This window comes from Amblyomma americanum, chromosome 9 (assembly GCF_052857255.1).
Source record: "Amblyomma americanum isolate KBUSLIRL-KWMA chromosome 9, ASM5285725v1, whole genome shotgun sequence".
Taxonomy (NCBI): domain Eukaryota; kingdom Metazoa; phylum Arthropoda; class Arachnida; order Ixodida; family Ixodidae; genus Amblyomma; species Amblyomma americanum.
In genome coordinates, this window is record NC_135505.1 from 109553347 (window position 1) to 109577075 (window position 23729).

The 23729-nt window shown below is 44.8% G+C and overlaps 1 protein-coding gene across 1 annotated transcript in view; it reads left to right on the forward strand.

Moving 5' to 3' along the window:
* Nucleotides 1-23729, forward strand: part of LOC144103583 (phospholipid-transporting ATPase ABCA3-like) — a 56955-nt gene that overhangs the window by 15333 nt on the left and 17893 nt on the right. Inside the window, exons 5-10 of the mRNA XM_077636260.1 lie at nucleotides 5605-5722; nucleotides 6528-6682; nucleotides 7369-7524; nucleotides 10123-10333; nucleotides 21035-21287; nucleotides 22629-22681. Of these exons, the coding sequence (XP_077492386.1) occupies nucleotides 5605-5722; nucleotides 6528-6682; nucleotides 7369-7524; nucleotides 10123-10333; nucleotides 21035-21287; nucleotides 22629-22681 (946 nt within the window). The remainder of the gene's footprint in view (nucleotides 1-5604; nucleotides 5723-6527; nucleotides 6683-7368; nucleotides 7525-10122; nucleotides 10334-21034; nucleotides 21288-22628; nucleotides 22682-23729) is intronic.

A 23729-nucleotide genomic window follows, 5' to 3' on the forward strand; every position in this document is an offset into this window, starting at 1 on the left:
TTCTTTCTGAAATTCACAGCAGCGTGTGGTACGCTATACACAAATTGGGAACTTTTCGCTGACACTGTTGAGAAGTGGACCTCTGAAACCTCAATTATGAAAGCTTCATCGCTGCTGTAGCAACGGCTAAAACGTCCAGCTCTAAGGTTACAACTCTATCAAAAGTGCACTCAGCTGCAGATGCTGAATATGAGCGACTTCGAGCAATTTGCCGCAGAGCAGAGAGACGAGCACGCAGAATAAATTATAGAGAAGACATCAGGCTTGCTAGGCGCGCACAGCGACATCTTCAACGTTATTTGGACAAGCTGGAAAGACGGGAATGGCGATCCCTTTGTACGAAACTTGATCCCAGAAAGCCTCTTCTTAAAGGTATGGAGCACTGCACGCAACCTCCGTAGTCAGCCCGCCCCACTAAACACTTTTGACTGCGTAGCTGTAAATGCGAATATTTCTGGTCTCGATGCAACGGAGGCCTTCTGTTCTAAGATCATTGCTCGATTAACAATCATATCCGTGCCATTGCCTCTCCAAAGCTTTGCCCCTCCACCTAATACTGCCCTCCTTGATGAACCGTTCACTATGGAAGAACTTCTTGCAGCTTTGGCCGCTACTAATAAAAAATCGTGCCCAGGACCGGATGGTGTAAGCTACACTGCCCTTTCTCACCTGAGAAGTAAGGTCATGGTTCAACTTCTCGCAGTTTATAACACCTCCTGGGTCTGGCAGCCTTAAAACATGTTGGAAGCGTGCGCGTGTGATACCTGTCTTCAAGCCCGAAAAACCATCAATTGACTTAAACGCTTACCGTCTAAGCTGCGTCGGAAAACTGATCGAGAAAACGGTACACCCCGGCCTTAACGTGGGAATTGACGAACACGGTAATTTACCCTTAGGCCATGTCTGGTTTCCGAAAAGGACAATGCAGCATTGACAACGTTATTGCTCTCACAAATTGTGTCAAACGCAGCAGAACCGAGCGGTCTATGATGATTGTGGTATTTCTTGACGTAAAGGGAGCCTTTAAAAACGTCACACATGAAGCAATTCATTCAGCCTTACAATCAATTGGCACTGGTGGACGAATGGAGAACTGGCTGTGCGATTATCTGCACGAAAGATCGATTTTCATGTCAACAAGTGAAGGTGACACAGCTCTTCATCAAATACATCCGGAGTGCCTCAGAGAGTGTGTTAGTCCCACCCTTTTCATTATCTCACTTGTTGGCTTGGAAAAATGCTTGCCTCCTACAGTTGAAATCTCCCTTTACGCCGATGACATCTGTGTATAGAGTTCCGGACGCAACAGGCGCATTGTGCATGCCCGATTACAGAGGGCACTAAACTGCAACGAATCGTTTTTAAGTAAGCGCGGTCTCGTCACGTCGCCAGATGCAATGGCAATTTCGAGGCGCGATCTTTCACGCTATGTGCTGAAAGTTGCTGTTACCCCAATACCATGCGTTACAAGGCATAAATTCCTAGGGGTGACATTCGAAAGGCCACTGTCATAGTCCACAAATGTAGAACAACTTAAAATCAAGCTCTGGTTTTACGCCTCTATCTTACGTATGCTCTCTACCACCAGAAAAGTCTGCTCTACACCTTCATTACTATGGCTGTATGGTGCGCTCTGTGAGGGCCTCCTACGTTACAGTCTCCAAGCTCTTCAGGGTATCTTACAAACAAATATGAAACTCCTTGAAGCTACGCAAGCTAAGGCCTTGAGGATCCGCCTCGGCCTTCCCAGGGACGCCTCCACAGTGGGTACTCTAGCAGAGAGAAGAGCAGACGTCTATTTGCATCAGTACTGCTAACCCAGGAGTTGCTTCGGGCCCAGAGGCAGTTCGTGGTTGGTGTACCTCATCATCCACTCGCAGCGCACTGCATAGAGGAAGTTTCTGACCTTCTCCCACCACACTACCAGCGCCATGTCACGACCTCCTCCCCACCTTGGAGGTACACAACATGGCAAATCAAGACAACAGTTCCTGGCATGAAAAGAAAAAAAAAACTCCCGGTCCTGCACTTAAATATTTTGCTCTTGAACACATTTACGGATGCTACAGTGCGTACCGTCACATCTACACTGATGGCTCATTCACAACCGTCTCATCAGCGATTGGCGCCTGGGTTCCGTCAACGCGCACCGCACTTTTGGCGTTACTCAGTCATCGTACCTCGACTACTACTACCGAGCTCGCTGCTCTGCGAGCATCATTTACTTACATTGTCCAACAACCGCCAAAAGCGTGGGTTATTTTCAGTGACTCTCGGGCTGCATTACAATCTATAAAGTCATTACGAAGTCTTCACCAGGCGATCATCGATGACTTAAACAGATTCTACTTCGAAGCCTGTGAGCTTGGCCACCGTGTTGTAATGCCGTGGTTACCCGCTCACTGTGGCCTTGCAGGCAACGATCACGCTGACGGTGCAGCGAGGTCGGCGCATGGTTACACCACCATGCTCCTACCGATACCATTTTCTCGCAGTGATGGTGCGAGCCTTCTAACTACAAAATCCTTCCAGACGCAACGCTCTTTGTGGTGTGATCCGCAGCATCAATATAGACTCCTTCGTATCAACCCCACTTGTGACTTCCGCATGCTACGCAATATAGCTAGACGTTATCAAAATTGCCTACACCAAATTCGCCTGGACGTAGCCTACACTTCAGTTTGCATAAAATCGGAGCATGAAGTAGTCCTCTGTGCCCCGTATGTGGTGTGCCCGAAGATGTGCCACATTTGATCTCCCTATTCCAACTCTTCAACAATCATCGCAAAGCGCTTTTAAGTACTTTAGGACTTCAACAGGACAGCGCCGTGTACCTAGAGCATGTCCTTGGACCCTGGGGGGACGCGGCATTTTTAGTGCTTTTAAGAGACACGGGTTTGGTGGACATTCTTTGACAATCATGTGTGTGTGCGCGCGCGCGTGTGTTTCTTAGTGCGTGAGTGTGCTTGATTTCGCCATTCACCCTTTTTCTCGTTTCCTTTGCTGTTCATCACACTCTTCTTTACTCTTCTTTCATCGTCGCCTGGAGTAGCGTGCCAGACCGACAGCCAGGGAGCCCCCTGCTTTTTATTAAAGCTCTCCTCCTCCTCGAGTGCAAAATTGCAGGATTGCTGTTAAGTCTGCTTAAGAGCGAAAATGCGAAAGCCTTTCCTCTCTTTCTCCCTCCCCTTTTCATTTTTATTTTGATTTTTTATTGTTTATACTTTTATCATCGTTGCTTCACCAGATGTCACTATCACTATCATCATCATCGCTATCACTACTGGTATCATCACTATCATCATTACTATCTATCTAGAGCACTATCACTATCAGTACCTATCATTTCACTGTCACTACCATCACTACCACTCTCTATAGTACTACCTGTCACTATCAGTAGGTATCATTATCCCTCGCTATCACTATTTTACAATCCATTTACTAGCTATCACTACAATCATCACACATATGTTGCTGATCAACTGTTGCTTAACCAACTTATGAACAGTTGCTTAAACAACTTTCACATTTGATTTTGATTGCCATACATCTTACGAGTGACAGTTGGTGCAGACACTTTTGCGGACAACTTCCGTCTGCAACTTCCGTCTACGCCACTCATGAGCTAAGAAAGGCTTTCGCCTTACTATTCAAAGAGGCAGACACCGAAGTTAAGAAGCAGTAGCGGTACTAAAACCGGCCTGGAATCTTGTACTGCGCGAATCACTTCTACTGCGCGGTTCCGCTTTTACGGAGTGCGCGCTGAGTGGCTGTTTTTTCAGCGCCAGCTTTGCGTTCTGTGCGTTGTCTATGTTCGGAGAGCTTCACCAGCCTTTTCTGGAAGCAGTGAGAAGATATGACTGCATTGGCCACATTGTGATATGGCAAGAAAAAAAATTATTCGTGAATTTCTTAAAAAAAACCACCGTCCGTGATTAGAAATACGATCTTAAAGTCAGTGTAAAATGTTTGAAGCCTAACCGTAAGTAATAGCCTGCGCATTTGCCTAGTATACTACATTGTAGGACGCCTCAAAAGGCAATGTCGAGAAAATTATTTTCATCGATAAAAGAACTCTTCTGCATTCATAGGTGAAATTAAATTGGTAACCCAAGATAATCTGATTTCTATTTTAATTCCTGAAGTTCGGGCAAGAATCGGATAATAGATCCCCTTTCTGCTGCAATCAGTGCAGCGAGGGGACTGAACTTCGCGAAATTAAGCGCTGCGAAACATTCATAAACTCTAAATTTAGCAGCAATTTAAGAGGAGCTGCTGCGCTTCACATCACCATCATAACAAGGAAAGCCTGCATTAAGGGTAAACATAAGCGGCCTGCATACAGCGTAATAGCCGGGCCTGCAAATCTACCTAGCACAGCCGTATTATCCGTATGAGGAGTTCTATCTAGGGAGGGGGGGGGGGGGGGGCGTTTCCCCGGTCTTCTTGTGTAGAACCGCGAAAACAGGTCTCTGACCTTCTGCCGAGATATGCACCCAGAAACTAAACCCAGAAGACCCCTCACTCTCATAACGTAGGTGTAGAGCGAAAAAGAACCCTAGATGCACAGGTGATCAGCCCTATAATGGTAATATGTATTGGCAAAGGCTAGTCCTACAAAGGACCAGTGTGAAACAACTTATTTTCAATATTGGGCCCATTACCAGTGCCGCTTGAGGAATTAGCAATACGTCGTGAAAATGCAAGTTGTAAAAACAATAGCGACGCGTGGTTACCCAAGAAGCACGGGTAATTGGCCCAATATTGGAAATAAAAATTTTCACTCTGCTCATTTGCAGGGCCAGCCTATGCCAATATGTGGTCCTGCCAATATTTCCAATATTAGTTCTATTGCCTGTGCTGCTTAAGTACATGCCGACCCGCCCATAGTATACAATGCGAGGCAGAGGGAAGTGTGCACTGAAGTCCCTAGATCACTGTGGACCATTTATGCAGCGAATTCGCCACGTGACCAAGACCAGTCGATGCGTTTTGCGGCTGCAAAAAGAAAAAAAAATTGGCGGTGGCTTAGCTCTGGTTGAACCTGGAGTGACGCGAAGCAACAGCTGGCCGAGTGGAACATGGTCACGTGACGAACCACGTGATCATCCACGGCGCCGCGCCACCGGCAGCTGCTCCGCATCACGCGACCAACCACATGACAGCGTGGCGACGCAGCCACAGGGTTGCAGCGCCGACACGGGGTTGCAGTGCCGCCACAGCGTTGCAGCGCCGCCACAGGGTGGTAGCGCCACCACGCCGAAAGCTGGGAATGCTACCCTAATGTAGCTATCGCAACAGAACGCGGTACTTTTCCTATTTCCATGACCAAGAGCGAACAGCTAACAACGCAATTTGTATCACAACCCCCACAAAGCGTTGGCCAGCGCCTGGCCATGCGTCACAGCCATTGGAGGTTGACAAATTTCCTCATCGCCACAGAGTCCAAATACCAGCGACCAGACAATGAAGAAATGCTATCCGGTCAAGTTTCTGTGTGCAGAGAAATTAAACTTCTCCGAGCAGCAAAAACTCCGTTTTGGATCTGAACCAGTAACCTTTATTTGGAGTAAACTGTTACTTTTTCTGCCACCATCACAGGTGTATGGGCACAAGACGGCCTTGGATGGCCTCAACCTGAAAATTTACCAGTCCAGAATTACTGTTCTCCTGGGACACAACGGCGCGGGAAAGTCGACTCTCATGAACATTCTGACAGGTGAGTTGAACGAAAAGCATAAGGCTAGGAAACACAGTTTAAACTACGGGCTGTCATTTGTGTATCTGCTCGCAGTTTTTCTCCTGCCTGAGTAAAATCGTTGAGAGACCATTCCAGATCGCTTACTTTTGAAACGTGTGCCAAAACAACCTGTGATGCCCGCCAAGCGCTATAAGTCTGGAGTTTGATGGGAATCCTTGTTTTCCCAGTTGTATATACATTTTTTGACTGTGCGCATGTCACAAGTGCTCCACTGCACTTCGCAATTGAAAACGGTGTTACCGGAACAAAATGGCGAAAATTTCAGCTGTAAAATACTGTGCCCAAGAATACGCTTAAATATACCTCTTACGGAGACATATATGGTTGTGAGACGGCATAGATCTACAGAGACAAGCAGACAGACATCTTATCGGAAGTTTCAATGACAGGAGAATCCTGTACGGTGGTGAGGAGCTCGATTGCAAATTTATCTGTGGAAGGCGCATGGGTACCTTCACTGTTTTGTGCACTGTACAGTTATTTACGATAGCTAGTGGTGCCATCATTAAATGACAGACCACCACCATGGCCTGCCTAAAGCAACAAGGTCCTGACATAATTACGAAAACCCGCTTTACCTTCATTTCAGCACTTCGAGCAGCAACAAAAAACTTCTCTTTTATGTCAAAAAAGATAATCAGTGTTTTCTATTATGCATTCTTGCTGCAAGAGGTTTAAGTATGGCCTTAAAAGTTACAATAACTTTCTTGAACCTTTTCTACTGTCACAGTTTCGAATGATTTTCTTATTTCGGTCTACTTAGGAATGCAAGCGCCGACCAGTGGGGTAGCCAGAGTCTGTGGGTACAATGTGACCACGCATCGCAACGAAGTACGCCAACTAGTCAGCTTTTGCCAGCAGACTGATGTCTTCTTCGACAACATGACCGTCATAGAGAACTTGCTCTACTTTGGATCGGTACGTCTGGGGTGCTTCTTTTCTAACAGACGTAGTCAAGTTCGTAGTGTAGTGCTGTTTTGACTTCATAACGCCTTTCTTGGGGGGGGGGGGGGGGGGTGAGGGGGCTAGCAAGGGTTGGCTGCGAGTTTTTAGCTGATGCTTTTAGCGCGCAGCTCTTAGAGTTGCCCATTCCCGCACTGGGCGTAGTCACTCGGCCTCGGCGTAACCGAGCATGGAGCGCAGCGGAGAAGGAAAGATTGCGACAACGAAGAAAGCGCGAGGCGGAAAGCCGAGAAAGAGGGAACGGCGGCCACGTGAAAAGTATATATATAGTAGCACGCACCGTCGTCTGCTTGCCGATGACGTCGCCGATAAGGTATTCTTTGCTCCCCAGAGATGGCGCTAGAGTAGTGCATTGTGTACGCACGTGGCCGTTCCCCCGAGACGGGCTTGTCGCTGGCAGGACGCTGTGCCCGCTGCCTATGTCGAAACCCAAATACGCCTACCGTCGTCACTTCGTGTTCCGTATGCGATCGTCTACAGTTCGAGTAGAACAGCAGCTGCGCTAAAAAATGGCATTCGAGAGAAGAGTAATCGTACACTAATTTTCTTGCGCAATATGATGTTTAGCGGATTGAAACCGCACAGAAGTTGTGTTCCAATCTGTAGTTAGTTTTTTACACTTCTTCTTGCTTTGTGCGCAGCTGAAAGGAGTACCAATGAACAAGCTACGCCAGTCCATCGCGTCCACGCTGGAGGTGGTGGACCTGCAGGACAAGGCATACGCTATGCCCAACGAACTTTCCGGTGGCATGAAGCGCAGGCTAAGCATCGCCATCACCATTGTTTCTCAACCCCAGGTGCGCTCGCTTGGTGCGAGTAACCGCCATGACGCCTTGCCTAACCCCAGCAGCACATCTTATTGGCCCAATATTGAAAATGTATTGGCAAAGGCCGATCCTACAAAGGTCCAGAGTGAAACCATCCATTTGCAATATTAGGCCAATTACCTGTGCAGGTTGGGTAAGGTTTTAGCTGCCAGTAGCATACGCTGGCACCTTACGGCCGTGGAGCGTGCACCAAAAGTCTGATCGCCAAACCGCGACGTGTCGGCTCAAGATGTCTGAAATCAGTAGCGGACTCAGCACTCGTTACAAGCTTTCATATCCATCAGCCCAACGCCGTCATTACACGTGCCGATGGCACTCGACTCACTGTGATTGGCGTCTTCATTATGAGTAAACCCAAATGGCGATTTTCAGCCCGAAGTCTCATTTAAGCCTTGCTTCAAACTTTTTAGACGCTTCAAACGAGTATACGCGTGGTTGGCAGCTTAGTAGTGGCGAGATAAGATGACGGTGCCCAGTGACAATTGTGAAGGTCATATTTACAAACTAAAATGATAGGCTGGCATCAAAATGCACTGCAAGAGCTGGGAATCAGGACCTACCACGAAGAGAAAGAAAATATTTTCTTTTTAAGATGCCCTGCTGTTGACAATGTGCTTGCAACTCGAGCTCTTACTATGTAGTATTAAATACTTTAGAGCTGTTGTGCGCCTTTACGGGTTCAACACTGCCAGGTGTATTTGTTGCTGGTAGCTTCGTACAAAATCTAAACTAATTATAAGTGCGAGTGGATGTTAGTGTGAATGCTAGTTAGTGGATGTGAGCATGAGTGGGCTAAAGCCCCTCCATGACGCTAAAACGTCATGGAGGTGCTTTAGAGTGGGCATGAGCGAGCGGTTGTGAGTGGATGTCAGTGCCAGTGGCCGTGAGTGTGATTGAGCCAACTGTCGTGGTGCTGAGGTGTGCCGACCGTACAAAAAAAAATTGAAAATTGGTTTTTATGGAAAGGAAGTGGCACAGTATATCTGTCTCATGTATCGCCGGACACCTGAACCGCACCGTAAAGGAAGGGATAAAGGATGGACTAAGAGAAGAAAGGGAGATTTAGAGGGGCCGTAGTGGAGGGACCCGGAATAATTTCGACCACCTGGGGATTTTTAACGTGCACTGATAACGCACAGCACACGGGCGCCTTAGCATTCCGCCTCCATCAAAACGCGGCAGCCACGGTTTCCGGAGCCCTCCACTACTGCACCTCTTTCATCCATTCTGCTCATAGTTCCTTCTTTATCCCTTCCCTCACGACGGTTTTCAGGTGTCAGCCGATATGTGAGAAAGACACTGCGCCATTTTCTTTCCCCAAAAACCAATTTTAATTTTTTGCATGATCTGCATGCCTCATCACCACGACAGTCGGCTCTACCACATTCATGGCCACTCGCACTGACATCGACTCACTCACACTCACAACCACTCACTCACTGCCACCCACACTCACATATACTCACTCGCATTCACACTATGGTCCACTCACACTGGCAACCACTCATCCACTCCCACAGAAGTGAGTGTGAGTGAGGTGATATGAGTGCACTCATGAATCTGGCGAGTTATGATGGTCGGGCACAGCCGTTAGTTCTACTAAAGGCTAGAACTGCCTTGTTAGCATTGAATTTAATGTTTGCATACGCAGAAAATTTTCGATATTGATTTTACAAGTAGTTAATAGCGACGTTCTGTGGGAACTCGATGCTCGCAAACATTGCGCTTTTCCTAAGAAGATAAACAAGAATTTTAGAGAGAGCAACGTTTAAAATAATTTGAGAAGTGAACCAGAATACAGGGGAACCAGGCGAGACGTAATAATAGCCCCTTCATAGTTATCGCTTACACTCCATGTTGAACATTCTCGGACAAAAACAATTGGAAAATTGTAAGATGCCGAAATAAAAATACTGATGTGGTCCATTCGTCTGATATGTAGCAAACTCTTTCTTCTAAAGTGTTTCCATCAATCGCATCAGACAGTTAAGACTGCTATAGAAAACCAGTGGGGAACACTTTTGAAGACCGTAAAAACGTTAATAGCAAAAAAGACCGCTGTCGTGTGATCAGCGGATATATTGACTGTTTTAGTGAAATCTTACGTCATATGAAAAAAATTGGGCTCATAAATGTTTTCTTGTTGAAAAATGTTTCGCCACCTTTTTATAGCAATTTGCCGCCGGATATTTTCCGCCACAGCTGGAAAGGGTTGCGAGGGCATTGCGGACATGATCCATATGATATGGACGTGTCCTAGCTTTGGAGAACCTGGGAGGCACTGCCTCTCCAAGAAGAAGAACAGGGATAACGCGAAGTCATCCGTCTCGCCATGACCGCTAATGAGATCCTGGAGATCCCGGTCTACGGCTAAGGAGGAGGAAATGACTGGGATCGAGCTGCGCCTGGGATCCCGTCAACTTTTTGAGGGGTGCTAATAAGTGTTATTTCTCTCTCTCTCTCTCTTGTCTAGAATTGTCGGGTATGTTTGTTTTTTTTCATCAGGCAGCATAAAACAGGTGTTAAGAGTAATCGGTATTCCGTGAAAAACCGCTGCTTGATCTTCAGGTACTCATCCTTGACGAGCCGACGGCCGGCATGGATCCCGAAACGCGGCGGCACGTGTGGGACACCCTACAGGTCGTGGCCAAGGAGAGGACACTGCTTCTCTCGTCTCACGATATGAACGAGGCGGACGCCATCGGAGACCAGGTGGTGGTCATGGCCAGCGGAAAGACCATCTGCAGCGGCTCCACGGCTTTCCTCAAAAAGGCCTGCGGTGAGCCACTGCTTTATCGCTGCGGTCACTTGGAGACGCAGAATGTGCTTACGTATAGCGTGTTCCAACCGTAGCAGAAAAAATTGGTGGTGGTTTAGCTGTGGTTAAACCTGGAGTGACGCGATAGCTGCAGCTGTCCGAGTGGAGCTTGGCCACGTGACAAAGCCCGTGATCAGCCATGGCACCGTGCCGCCGGCAGCTGCTCCGCACCACGTGACCAATCATGTGACAGCGTGGCGGTGCAGCCACGGGGTGGCAGCGCAGCCATCGCCACGGCGCCGCCACGCTGAAGGCTCGAAATGCTACCGTAATGTAGCTATGGCTACAAAATTGGTGCTGATTTAGCTTTGCTTAAACCTGAATGACGTGATAGCTACAGCTGGTCGCGTGGAACTTGGTCACGTGACCAACCACGTGAAGAACCACGTGATCAGCCATAGCGCCGTGCCGCCGGCAGCTGCTCCGCACCACGTGACGAACCCCGTGACAGCGTAGTGGCGCAGCCATAGGGTGGCAGCTGGCGGCACCGCCACGGCGCCGCCACGGTGAAGGCTCGAAATGCTACCATAATGTAGCTATCGCTACAAAAATTGGCAGTGGCTTAACTTGGCTAACCCTAGAATTCAGCGAAAGGCAAGGACGTTTGCTAAGCGTGTGAGGCTCGTCCACGGCAGCTCCACTACACGCTCGCGACAGCCTTACTATTAGTATACCCACACGGCTATTTGGCTATGAAGTGGTAACACATGGTCGTTCGACACCCTCATCGGATGTCACCACGTGGCTTCACATCACCGCGTCGGGTGTTCTTGAGGTCAGACGCCAATCTAAAGGCCACACAATGTCAAAGGTCAAGGTCAGAAGTTAATTCAAGGTCAGGGGTGAAATGTCAGAGGTCAAAGGTCAAAGGCTATGTAAATGTCGCGGGTCAAGGTGAGGGGTGAAGGGTTCGACACGATAAATGCACCACATACGGTCATACACTGGTAACGTGGTTGTGCTGAAGGTCCTTCAAGGTCATTCTCCGGCTTATGCGACGACTGCTTTACCTAGCGTAGTGAAGATTTTCGCTTCAAAAAGTTCAATTTTAATATCTAAAAAGTACAGACACACTAGGACGATGTGCTTTTCAAGAACATATCTGGGGTTTCATCTGAAGCAAATATTTTTTTGCCGGAATAGCTCATTTTCAGCCGAAAGGTGGTGCTTCAGTTGGGTTAGTGCTTAATGATTTCCAGAAAATTTTTAGCCTCTCAATATCTTCGGATTACGGCCAATTTTTCAAAATTTTAAAGTACTCTCTTGATCTTCTCCTCCAATACTCCAGTCGTCTCTTGTTTCTATTATTTGTAAATCGAGCATGTCCGAGCTATTACAAAAGCCTAGCGCTTCGCGGATTTCAGCGGCTCCATCGTGAGGGTTGGAGGATCTTACACTACGTACTAATGTCATCTCGGTTCTCTGCCTCGCATACAGCAACAGCAAACGCCATCCGCGGTGTAACTTTTTTGCCCGCAACACTTCTTCCTCAAGCATCCACCTCTGGCCTTGAAAAGTGAACGTATCTCTTTGGAATTGTCACTTTGTTTCCTTGTGATGTTAAATACAAGCGTCCTACAAAGCACCAGCGTCGCTTTGTTCAGCATTTGTTCTTCGCCATTGAGTACTTCATGAGGGCTCTGCTTTCCTTTTCAAGGTTTCTTTCCTTTGACATTTGTATTTATTAGCAAGTCATTCAGTTATTCGCTGCCATGTACACTAGCAGCACCAAGTGCGCTACGAAGTGAAGATCCCTCCGAGTCCGATGTGGGCAATGCAGGCCGGCCGCTGTGGGCTCAATGTGGGTTCTGCGACGGGGGTCCACATGGGCTTCAAGTGTGCTGCCCACAGACATCCTGATCGGTTCCACTTGGGACCGATTTAGGCAGCCTATGTGGGGCTGACCTCATGTAGCATGCATTGTGCAATGCGGGCTGCCTACCCAGCTTTCCACTTGGTCGTACTTTGAGCAAGTGTGGGCAGCCCCTCATGATAAAAAATCGGTTTGCCCCTCCAATACCGCCATGGGACCGATGCTGTTTCTGAAGGGGCAGGCTCAGTTTGAGTTTACCCACGTTTTTCGCACATGGGACTAATATGGATAGTTGATGAAGTCCCATACTCATTTGAACCCATCGGACCCTTAGGCCCCACATCGAACATTTTTTTTTATTTTTTCATGATAGCTCGATCCAAGCAGCCCAAAATATTAGGGCATGTAGGCAATTTGAGCTGCCCGCACAGACTTCATGTTGGGCATGCTGCAAGCAGCCCACATATGTGTGATCGAAATAACGGTTTGGAGGGTCTCTTATAGTTCAGCGCAACCTGGTTAGGTGGCAGAGTAATTTCCCATTAAGTTCTGGTCATTTTCCACACTTTAAATGACTGCAATAGGGATAATTTAGCAATTTTTGTAATCAACTAAAATGTACAAAATTTTTAAACAAATCATCTGTAAGAGCAGGTTATAAGCATGCATAATGCAAATTATCAGAATGAAAGAAGGCATGCATGATAGCATGCAGGTACGTCGATGTGTGTGTGCATCCCCGCTATGGCCAAAATGGGGCAGTCTGTGGCCCTGCATCGGCCGCCATTTGTGTTTGCTGCTTTTTCTTCTGCATAGAGCTCGCTGTTATGTTTCATTAGTCCTGAAATCCCTGAGATTGATATATTTTGCACCCGCGTTTAAGAAAATTGGCAATGGCTTAACTTTGCTAAGCTTGGAACTAGCGAAAACAAGCATGCTTGGTAAGCATCTGAGGCCCGTCCATGGCAGCTCCGCTACAAACTCGCGATAGCCGTTCTATATTACACCCACGCGACCACGTGGCTATGACGTGGTGTCACATGGTCTTACGACACGCCCATCGGATGTCATCGCATGGTTTCACATCACCCCAGTGGATGTTCTTTACGTCGGAGATCAAATGTCATAGGTCTAGTCAAGATCATAGGTCAAAGGTAAACAGCCCAAGCAGCACAGGTGATTGGCCCAACGTTGGAGCCGTATTGGCAAAGGCCGGCCCTACAAAGGCCCAGGATGGGACCATCATGTTGCAATATTAGGCCGATGACCTGTGCTGCTTGGGAGAAGGTCGTCGGTCAAGGTCAAGGGTGAAGGGTTCGACACCATCACTGTACCACGTATGATCATACGCGGCTAACATGGTTGGGCTGAAGGTCGTTCAAGGTGATTCTCCGGCCTACGCTACGAATGCTTTACCTAGCATAGTGAAGCTTTTCGCTTCAGTAACCGACAAGGGACCGATGTGGGCAGCAGGTGGGTACGCCTGTTGATCGGTTGAGTGCATAGCTGGTTTGCTCAGTTGCGTTCACGAATGAAAGCGGGCCTAAATCTCAAGGTAACTTTCGACCTGGCGTGCAATGTGGCCTAAGCGATGGCAGATGCGGCATTATGATCGCTAAAGCAACATTGGTACGTAGGCACGTTAGCCATTTTCATGCAGGCCTGATTACCGAATTCAAGGATACAAGCTAAAAAAATGTTAAGGCGTGCTAGGTATTGGTACTACTGCAGCAAATTCTAAGAATGCCACGGTGATTCCCGGAAGTTATGGAACCAGATTAACAACGTTGTTTTACGCACACGGCAGACTAGCTCTCGTCAAGAAATATTTATTGAAGGACGAAGCGTAAATAGGCAGGAACTAGCAGACGCGTTCAATCAATATTTCGTTACCCGAGAATACCTAAGTTCGTCAAACATGTCATATGATACTCGCATCAGGCAAAGCAGCTATTCTGAGTGTCTAAGTCTTACTACATGTTTTGAAGTATTCACTGCATTTTTGAACATAAAGAACAGCAGATGCCACGATGCGGATGATTTGCAGATACGGCCTGTGAACCATGTGTTAGATATTATAGCCCCAAGTTTAGCATTTGTGTTTAATTTAAGTTTTGAATATGGAGTGTTCCCACGACGCATGCAAATTGCTTAAGTGACAGCTTTGTATAAGAAAGGCGATAAGCATTGTGTTTCCAATTATAGGCCAGTTTTCGTGCTGCCAATCTTTTCTGAAGGACTGGAAAAAGTTATCCACACGCGAATATCATGCTTTTCTGACCGACACGAAATAATAACAGACTCGCAGTTTGGTTTTATCAAACATAAATCTACCGAGACAGCATTACTAAGCCAAAAAGAGTATATCTTACAGTGTTTCGAGGAAAGGAAACTTGCCCTTTGTGTTTTCATAGATTTTTCGCAGGCTTTCGACTACATCAGTTATAATATACTTTTGGCAAAACTGTTCGTCTACGGCTTTTAGGGGTCGTGTTCATGCGCTTATTTCGTCATATCTTGCACACCGCTTTAGGTTTGTAAGTATCAATAGTTTTCGATCATCAGTAAAGAAAGTAACTGCTGGCGTACCTCAGGGTAGTATTCTTGGACCGCTTCTTTTTAACTTATATATAAATGATATCGTTAATGAATGCCTTCATGCGAAGTGTGTTATGTATACAGATGACGTATCACTGTTCTTCTCATGAAGCGTATGTGAAGATGTGATAAACGAGGCAAATAGGACACTAAGTACACTCCATCATCAATGGTCCCTAAATAATCAGCTGAAAATTAATGTTTCTAAAACTAAAGCTATTAGATTCAAACAAAAAAAAAACATTATTCTACCACGCGATCATAAGCTTAGTTTGGAAACGATAGAGGTTGTAGACAATATTAAGATATTAGGGGTGCATTTCCAAAGTCAGCTAAGCTGGGACAATCAGTTAACGCTGTCATCAGTGAGCTTTCTCGTGTCACAGGTACCATTAACCGGCATCGCCACTTACTTCCATGCAAAGTTAAATTTACTTCCATGCAAAGTTAAACTTCTCCTGTATAATTCGCTCTTAATGTCCGAAGTAAACTATGCGCACTTAGCTTGGGGAACAACTACAGGTACCAATGAAAATAAGATTTACGTTTTGCAGAAGAAGGCCCTACGTGCAATACTAAACGTCGGCTCTCATATAAACACATGCGACTTATTCCGCCAGTTGAATGCCTTAAATGTGTCTGCAATGTAAAACGTTAGGTTGGCTGAAAGATATAAGAAGGACATAAAACAAAATGTGAATTGCTTGCGTGACACGACACGCCTTTCACTAAATGTACAAGTTTACCATAGCAGACACAGCGAACTGTGGCATATTCCATCATGCCGCACTATATATGGTACATATAGCATAGCAAACTCGTTGCCTCATCTTTTAAAGAAGCGTCATGCTGCAAAAGTTGGTGTATCACGAGCATACCACAAAGATATACAGGATGTATGTGCTACTTTTCAGATTTCACCTTGCTTTCACTGCTTCTTTATCGCTTTAGTAACATAGTGTTGACCTGATTTGAATAACCAGCCATGTTTTTCTATGAAGTAAATTTTTCTGTTGCATTTTTGTTTTCATTTTTTGTGCACGCTTCATTCCTTATTGTTTTAATTCTAATAATGCACAAATTGTTCTTGACAACAATTGTTTGCATTTTTCGTCGTTACTTGTGTATATAATTTGCATGTTACCTGGTGCCCTGCAATGTACGGGCCGAGGGGAATGTCAAGCCAAAATTTTTGGCTTTTTTCCCTCGAGCCGCACCATGTGTACATTGGAAAGTAAATTGAATTGAATTGAATTCTTTCTGAGAATGCTGGCAACGTTGTCCGAGGCTGTACGCACGTTCTGCGGGGTCGTATGCACGCTGGTTGAGAGAGCCTGTGTGCAAACGGGGCATGCTCAGAGGAGCCGAGAGGCATGCTGGCCATGTGATCTGGATAGGGCGAACGCGGTGACCCGTTATGCTTTGCTCTTCAGCAGTGTAATGAGTTTAATACGCCACCTATTTAGCTCTGAATGTGTGTAGAGAAAGGATAACTTTCGTTTTTAAAGTTCAAGACTTTTTGGATATTCAGAACTTGAGTAATTACCAAGCAGCACACGTAATCAGCCCAACATTATAAATGTATTGGCAAAGGCTGGCTCTACAAAGGACAGGAGTAAAATAATCTATTTCCAATATTGGTCCATAAATTGCCCTGCTTGGTCACTTTGTCGCCCAAAAACAAAGCTTTTTGTTGCGCTTTGTCGATATTTTGGGCCTCTTAACTGATTGCGTAGAACATTTGTGGCCTTCATGAAAAAAACATATTACTACCTGTAAGGTGCTATGTGGGCTGCGCTTGCGAGAAGTTGGGAAAAGCATTGTTGTTCGTCTAGATATCGATTACGTTTCAAGGAATTATTTCCAGCTAAAGCGTACAAGTCTTTGTAGGCCCCCATTTTTCTACACCGATATATACATTTCCGGTTGCCGAAATGCAGTTTATAAACAGAGAAGAAAAAAATGGTAAATGGAAGAACAGAACGCAACCTGATCATTCCGTCAGAAGACACCCCCCCACACCTCCAGTAGAAGAATGCACACAACACTAAGACCACTTACTCACGCAATGCATAAGTGCGCATACTCATTTTCATGTTCAGTGTTCTTGTACTTCGCCCTTTAGTACACACTGACCAGCTGACTTTCCAGTCTATTCATTGAACGGATGACTTCTAAATTTATGGAGGTCATGACTGAAATCAAGGTCACAGTAAACAAGTTTAACTCATCTAGCGATGCTGTAGACTGAAATAGCAGCCGTGAAGGAATCAATGGGTTTCATGAACACTGCCTTTGAGGACTTCAGAACAGAAGTTAAAACGATGAGGCTTGAACTCACCGAAGTAAAGAATAGTCTGGAAATTCAGCAAGTAAACAAGAAGCTGACGAACGAAGTGAAGGAGCTGAGGACACAATTGGTTGAACTGAAGCAATGCAGCAGAACGAATAACATCGAATTGAAAGGAATCCCTGAAACTGATAATGCGAACCTCGGTAGCATGATGACACAGGTATCTTCCTACCTACAAGTTTAGCTTTCTCCTGAGGAAATTGACGTGATACACCGTATTCCAACCAAGTCTAAGGGTCCTTCCAATGTAATTTTGAAGTTTAATTTAAGGTCCCCACGTGACAGAATCTTGCAAGCTGCAAAAAAGATCAGGCTAAATACTTCCATGCTTGGCTTCCCAGAGAACGCTCCCGTTTTTGTCAACGAACATTTGTCTCCGGAAAAAAGGTTTTGCTCGGCAAAGCTATTGTAGCAAAGCGTGACAGAGGCTGGAAATCCGCATGAGTGTCTGAAGGCAAAATCTTGATGAGAAAAACGGAAATTTCGAAAATAATGCACATAACTTGTGAAGATGACCTGGAAAAAATGTCTAAATACCAATGCTCTTGTGTTTTTATACCTGTTTGCTCTTACAATGTCTTTGGACATAGAAGATGATGACCTATTAAGCATGGACAAAAATACGTCAATATTTTACTCTAATATCCGCAGTGTAAGGAAGAACCTCAACCTTCTAGTAGCTTCTTTGACGAGATATTCCCAATCTTTTGATATCGTAGCGCTTACAGAAACCTCGATGCAAAAATATGAGAACGTTATGCTTCCCGGCTATGTTATGTTATCTCATCCGAGAGAATAAAAAAAACTGTGGTGGTGGTGTTGCCTTTTTTCTTAAATATAGTCTGCCTTTCTGGTTTTCGGCACCAGTCACCCTCAGTAATACAGACATAGAAACACTGTTCATAAAACTGCCCCGGTCATTCACTGTTGGAGTTATTTATCGTCCACCAAATTCACGCCTTTTGTCTTTTCTTGATAAACTTGAAGGAGTTTTTGAAACGCTTACTACACACTCAGAACGCATAATTATTGTTGGCGATTTCAATATTGATACAAGTGCTGAATGCCACAAAGACTACGTGAACCTGTTAACATCGTACAATTTACGAAACATGATTAACACATCCACGCATGTAACTACCTCCTCTTCATCTATTATTGATCATGCATTAACAAATAAACCGACTGCGATACGCGCTGTGGTTTATAGCGAACCCATGTGTGATCACCTCCCACTTTTTGTTGCTGTTGACACTGATATAAAACCAGAGCGGGAGAGCAAGAAGTACATATCTAAAATAGATTATGCCCTTCTGCGTGAAAATCTACTGGCCGTTGACCCCAGTGTAATATACCATGACGAGGTCGATACAGAGTTTAGTAACTTAATAGACACGCTTTCGCAAATGGTTACTAACTGCAGCTGAAATATTAGTGTTCGCTCTTATGAAGCGCCACTATGCCCTTGGATGACTGAGCCAATCCTCGCCGTTCTAAAAGAAAAAGATTCATTGCCCCGCAAATGGAAGCCCCAACACAAAGATAACGTTTACTATCTAAACCAATATAAGAGCCTGCGCAACAGATCCGTGTCGATGATGAGGGCACGAAAAAAAAAGCATATTACACTCGTCTCGTTGAACAGGATTCCGGCAATTCGCATAAGGTCTGGAAAATAATAAATGAAGTCGCTGGCAAAACCAGTTTGCGCCGTGTTCTCTCGGAGAGAATAGATGGCAGTACTACAGAAAGATTTAATTCTTTTTTAACCAGTATCGGCCCGTCCTTAGCTGCTCAACTCCATGAATCACAACAAAATTCTGCATCTAATCCAGTTTTCAATACTTTTGGAATGTTTGAAATCGAACCCGATGAAATAACATCCATTATTCTCAGCTTACCAGGCAATAAATCTGCCGGACTGGACGGAATTTACCCACGCATACTTAAGGAAAACACTGATATCTAAGTACCCATCTTATGCAAACTTTTTAATCATTAAATAAAATGTGCAAGGTACCCCTCCGCACTAAAGATTTCCAAAGTTGTCCCGGTATACAAAGATGGAGACCGATCCAATCCGTCAAGCTACAGACCCGTTTCTCTCCCAAGTGTTATTAATAATATCTACGAAAAGATTCTGTCCAACAATATTTGCCAATTCTTAGGAAAGTATAACTTACTCTGTCAACAGCAACATAGATTTCGAAAAAATCACTCAACGGCATCTGCTGTCCTAAGCTTGACTCAATTAATTAATACAGCACTACATGAAAACAAACCGGCCGCCGTTTTATCTGTTGATTTAAAGAAAGCGTTTGATCGTGAATCACGCTATTATGCTACACAAATTAAATCATAATGGATTCCGCGGTGAAGTCTTTAGTTTACTTTCTAGTTACGTCGAAAACAGTCAACAAGCTGTAGTTATGAATAACATTATATCATCACTTCAATATTTGCACACCGGGATACCTCAAGGATTCGTTTTAGGGCCCATGTTGTTTTCGTTATACTTGAATGATTTGCCGAAGGCCCTAAGTTGCTCTGATATTTTAATGTATGCAGATGACACTGCGATCATAGTTACAGCTGACAACCATGAGGATTTAGAAGCAAAAACAAACGCTGAACAGAAAAAAAATTCAAGCTGGTTTTTTACCAACAAGCTAACGATTAATTCAAGCAAAACCAAATATATAGTATTCAGCTCATGAGCAAAAGTCGTTGACAGCAACGAAATTAACATTTTTATTAGCGACCACTCACTTGAACGGACACACTCTTTTAAGTATCTTGGTGTCATTCTAGATGAACGCCTTCACTGGAAAAATCAGATTAGCTCCGTCTGTTCCAAGTTGGCTTCTGGCTGTTATGATTTATTATTGGCCCGCGATTGTTTTAATACACATATACTGCGTACCCTTTATTTTGCCCTTATTAACAATCATTTAACATACTGTGTAGAAACATGGAGTTTGAGATACAACGGTCACCTTGATCCTATCCGGCGATTACAAAAACGGGCCATCCGAATTATAAAACTACAAAGCAAGCATAACGAGCCAAGTAGGCCACTTTTCCAGTTTATTTCCTTCCTTATGACCTCATGCGGACTTTAAAGATAGCGGTGTGTGTAAACAACATAGTAAAATATAATAAACCTTTCAATGCCTCCTTGTTTCGCTCTCCTCCTCGACTCGCAAGAAACCTCACACATAGTAACTTCCTTCTGCCACCGAGTAATAACATCTACAGCGAAAGACTGGGGCAGTTTTCAGGAGGCAAGGTTTGGAATGCTTTACCCCCAGAAATACAACAGTCCTATGAAACAAATAAAACATTAAGAACATATCTTATGAGCCTTACTTGACCTCAGTGGTAGCCGTTCTCGGTTTGTATTTCTTGTACAGTGTTGTTCTTGACAGATCTTTACTCATTCTGCTGTAAAATGCACATTATTTTGTTTTCTTCTCATTGTATGCGGTATTTTGGTGTTTCGCCGTTGATTTTGTGCTTTTTTTGCACAAGTGCTGTGTCATTGCCATTATGCATTTTGTTTCTGAACCCCACACTAGCCTCTGGCTATGGGTTCAGTCACTGTTTTGATAATTTTCATGGCAAGATTATGAATGAAATAAAAATGAAATGAAATAATGAGCCTATTATCTTCCCTAAAGCTGAAGCATGACTTTTAAGGCTTACTGCAGTGCTAGCCTGAACCAAATAGCTTCTTTACAAAGACTCCATTCATAATAGTCGATTTAAATGACGACCATTCTAAGATAGAGCGTATGAACGCAGTATAAACAAAACAGGAGCATGAGATCATAAGAGCGGCATATAGCCGGAAAGGCAGTATGCCTCACATAGGAGGCAACGACGGCCGTCCATGCAGGTGTCGGCTACAAGCTGATCTTGGAGAAGGTTCCGAAGGCATTCAACCTTCAGAAAGTGTTTGGGGTGGTTGAGAAGGTTGTGCCTACGGCCACCGTGGAAGACGAGAAGAAAGGCGAAGTGACCATCGCTTTGAAGACGCTGGACCACAGTGGCTTCCCGGTCATGTTCGAGACGCTAGAGGGGGCCTCACAGAAGCTGGGGATCGGAAGTATTGGAGTCTCGGTGTCCTCCATGAAGGACGTCTACCTGAAGTAAGTTGTAGATCTACAATATGAGTGGGTCAACGAGTGTACGAATACCGAAACAGAAGTTTTCCTAATAGATAGGTCGGTCCAGTCTGTGCAACCTAATCCCAAGCAACACAGATAATCGGCCCAATATTGGTAATGGATGGATTCACTTAAGGCCTTTGTAGGACGGGCCTTTGCCAATACATTTCCAATATTGAGCCGATTACCTGTGCTGCCTGGGTGCATGCTTAAGAGTACATCTTGCTTGGCTAGTTAGTGGAGCATTGTCTAACGAAAGGTAAAAATAGCGCTACATTTAAGACAACACACAGAAAGATGGACAGGGCGGGCACTGCATCAAAGGAAACGGTACTGCAAAACGGTCTCTGCCATCGGCTTGCGTTAATAACTTGGTATTCCATCGAGGAATAATAACAATAGAATTAGCATTTTTAAAAGAACTTCAGTTATAGCACCTGATTCAAAGGTGTATGTACGAAATTTTTAATCAAAATAATTTGTCGCATTATTGAGAAATTCAGAGCTCGGTACGCTCCTTGAGCACCTTCCAATTCCGCGCTATACATGCGAGCTACGGCGAGCTCGTCGAGACGTATCCTTTACATAGCATAGATAATGTACCCCGGCAGCACCGATAATGGGCCTAATATTGGAAATGTATTGGCAAAGAATGGCGCTACAAAGGACGAGTGGAAAAACAACCATTGTCAATATTGAGCCAATTACCTGTGCTGCCTGGGTAATATCTGCCAGGGTGTTATGTCCTTGAATTCCTTACACGAATCATACGTTCTTCGAACAACTTCAACAATTAGATATAGCAAGTGACGAATAATTCATTATTCTTTCTTCTGAGCTCTCTCGGGCAATGTTGTTACGACGCACAAAAGGTTTTAACTGAGTCTTCAATCTGCGATGATGCACACGTAAAAGCATTCCAAATTCAGCGCGCCTTATGTTTATTAGACACATGCGGGTGCGTTCGTGCGAATAATTACGTCCCTTAATTCTAGCTTATGGTGACCAATTTCTTGAATCCAGTATGTCAGCCTTGTGCACTTAGGGATAGCACTGGTATTGCTAACTGCGTTTTGTTTCCTATCCCGAGATTGTCCGCCTCAAAGTTGCCACAATCAGGAGGCATTTATATCAGTATTTGTTTTCTTCTATATCGCGAGCGGAGGCGCTAGGCACATTTACATTAAATGTAAACACGCGATACTAAACATGCATAACAGCTGTTTCCAGAAATTGTTGTGATTTTGCAAGTACGTTAGCAACTAGTTAAATATATGCTCTGTCTGAATGTATGTTTTATATATCAGCCATCCTCCTTTTCAGAATAAACCTGGACTGGGCACCGGAAGGAAAGGCACAGGAAGTTCCAGTTGATGGTGAGCACATAAGAGTAACCATTTTTAAAGAAAGATAACGATGTCTATATTTAATCATTAGAAGTACTGTACACTCATTGCCCATTAATACGACCCACGTTAATACACGCCTTTAGCATACCGGGTACAGTGTTACCGTAACCGATGTACCGGGAGCTCGCCCATCACCGGTGAGCACGCACTGATTGGTCTCAATGCTAAAGGCCCAAGCAGCGCAGGTAATCGGCCGAATATTGGAAATGAATTAGCAAATGCTCGTTCTACAAATGGCCAGTGTTAAGCCATCTTTTTCCAATCTTGGGCCAATTCCCTAGCGAAAATTCTTATTGAAGAAACAAAAACATGCTATTTCTTTGTATTGCATAATAAAAAGATAGACCTATACACTGATACAGATTATATTGGTCGATGTAAAGGTATATATCGATAGGTTATATTATTGTATAGGTCCTATAACTTTATTGCTTCTATTGGTGCATAAGTTCGATTGTATTGACTTCGACTGGTGTATACATCTGTATATCCCCTTCTCTGCGATTTGTGAGAGTTTAACGCCCCCAAGCGACTCAGGCTATAAGAGACGCCGTAGTGAAAGGATCCGGAACCTTCGACCACCTGGGGTTCTTTAACGTGCGCTGACAACGCACAGTACACCGGCCTCTAGAATTTCGCCTCCATCGAAATTCGACATCCGCTGCCGGCATCGAATCCGCGTTTTTCGGCACAGCAGCCGAACGCCATAACCACTGAGCCACCGCGGCGGCCTCCTTATCTGCATATTAGGCGTGCATGTATGACGAGCACATTCTATATATTGTGGGCATGTAGTTCTATAACGTTAAAAAATGCACATAGCTGCATTTTGTATTATGATGTATTTTTTAAATTCAAAGCAAACTGTACATACTTCCCTTCCAAATGCAGAATGAAAACTCCGTCAAATTTTCATGATATCAAAGCAATATTCAGCCCACACAGCCACAGCTGACATCAAATAACAGCACAGCTTGGCGATCTCCAGTGCTGCCAGATACCCACCTATGATACA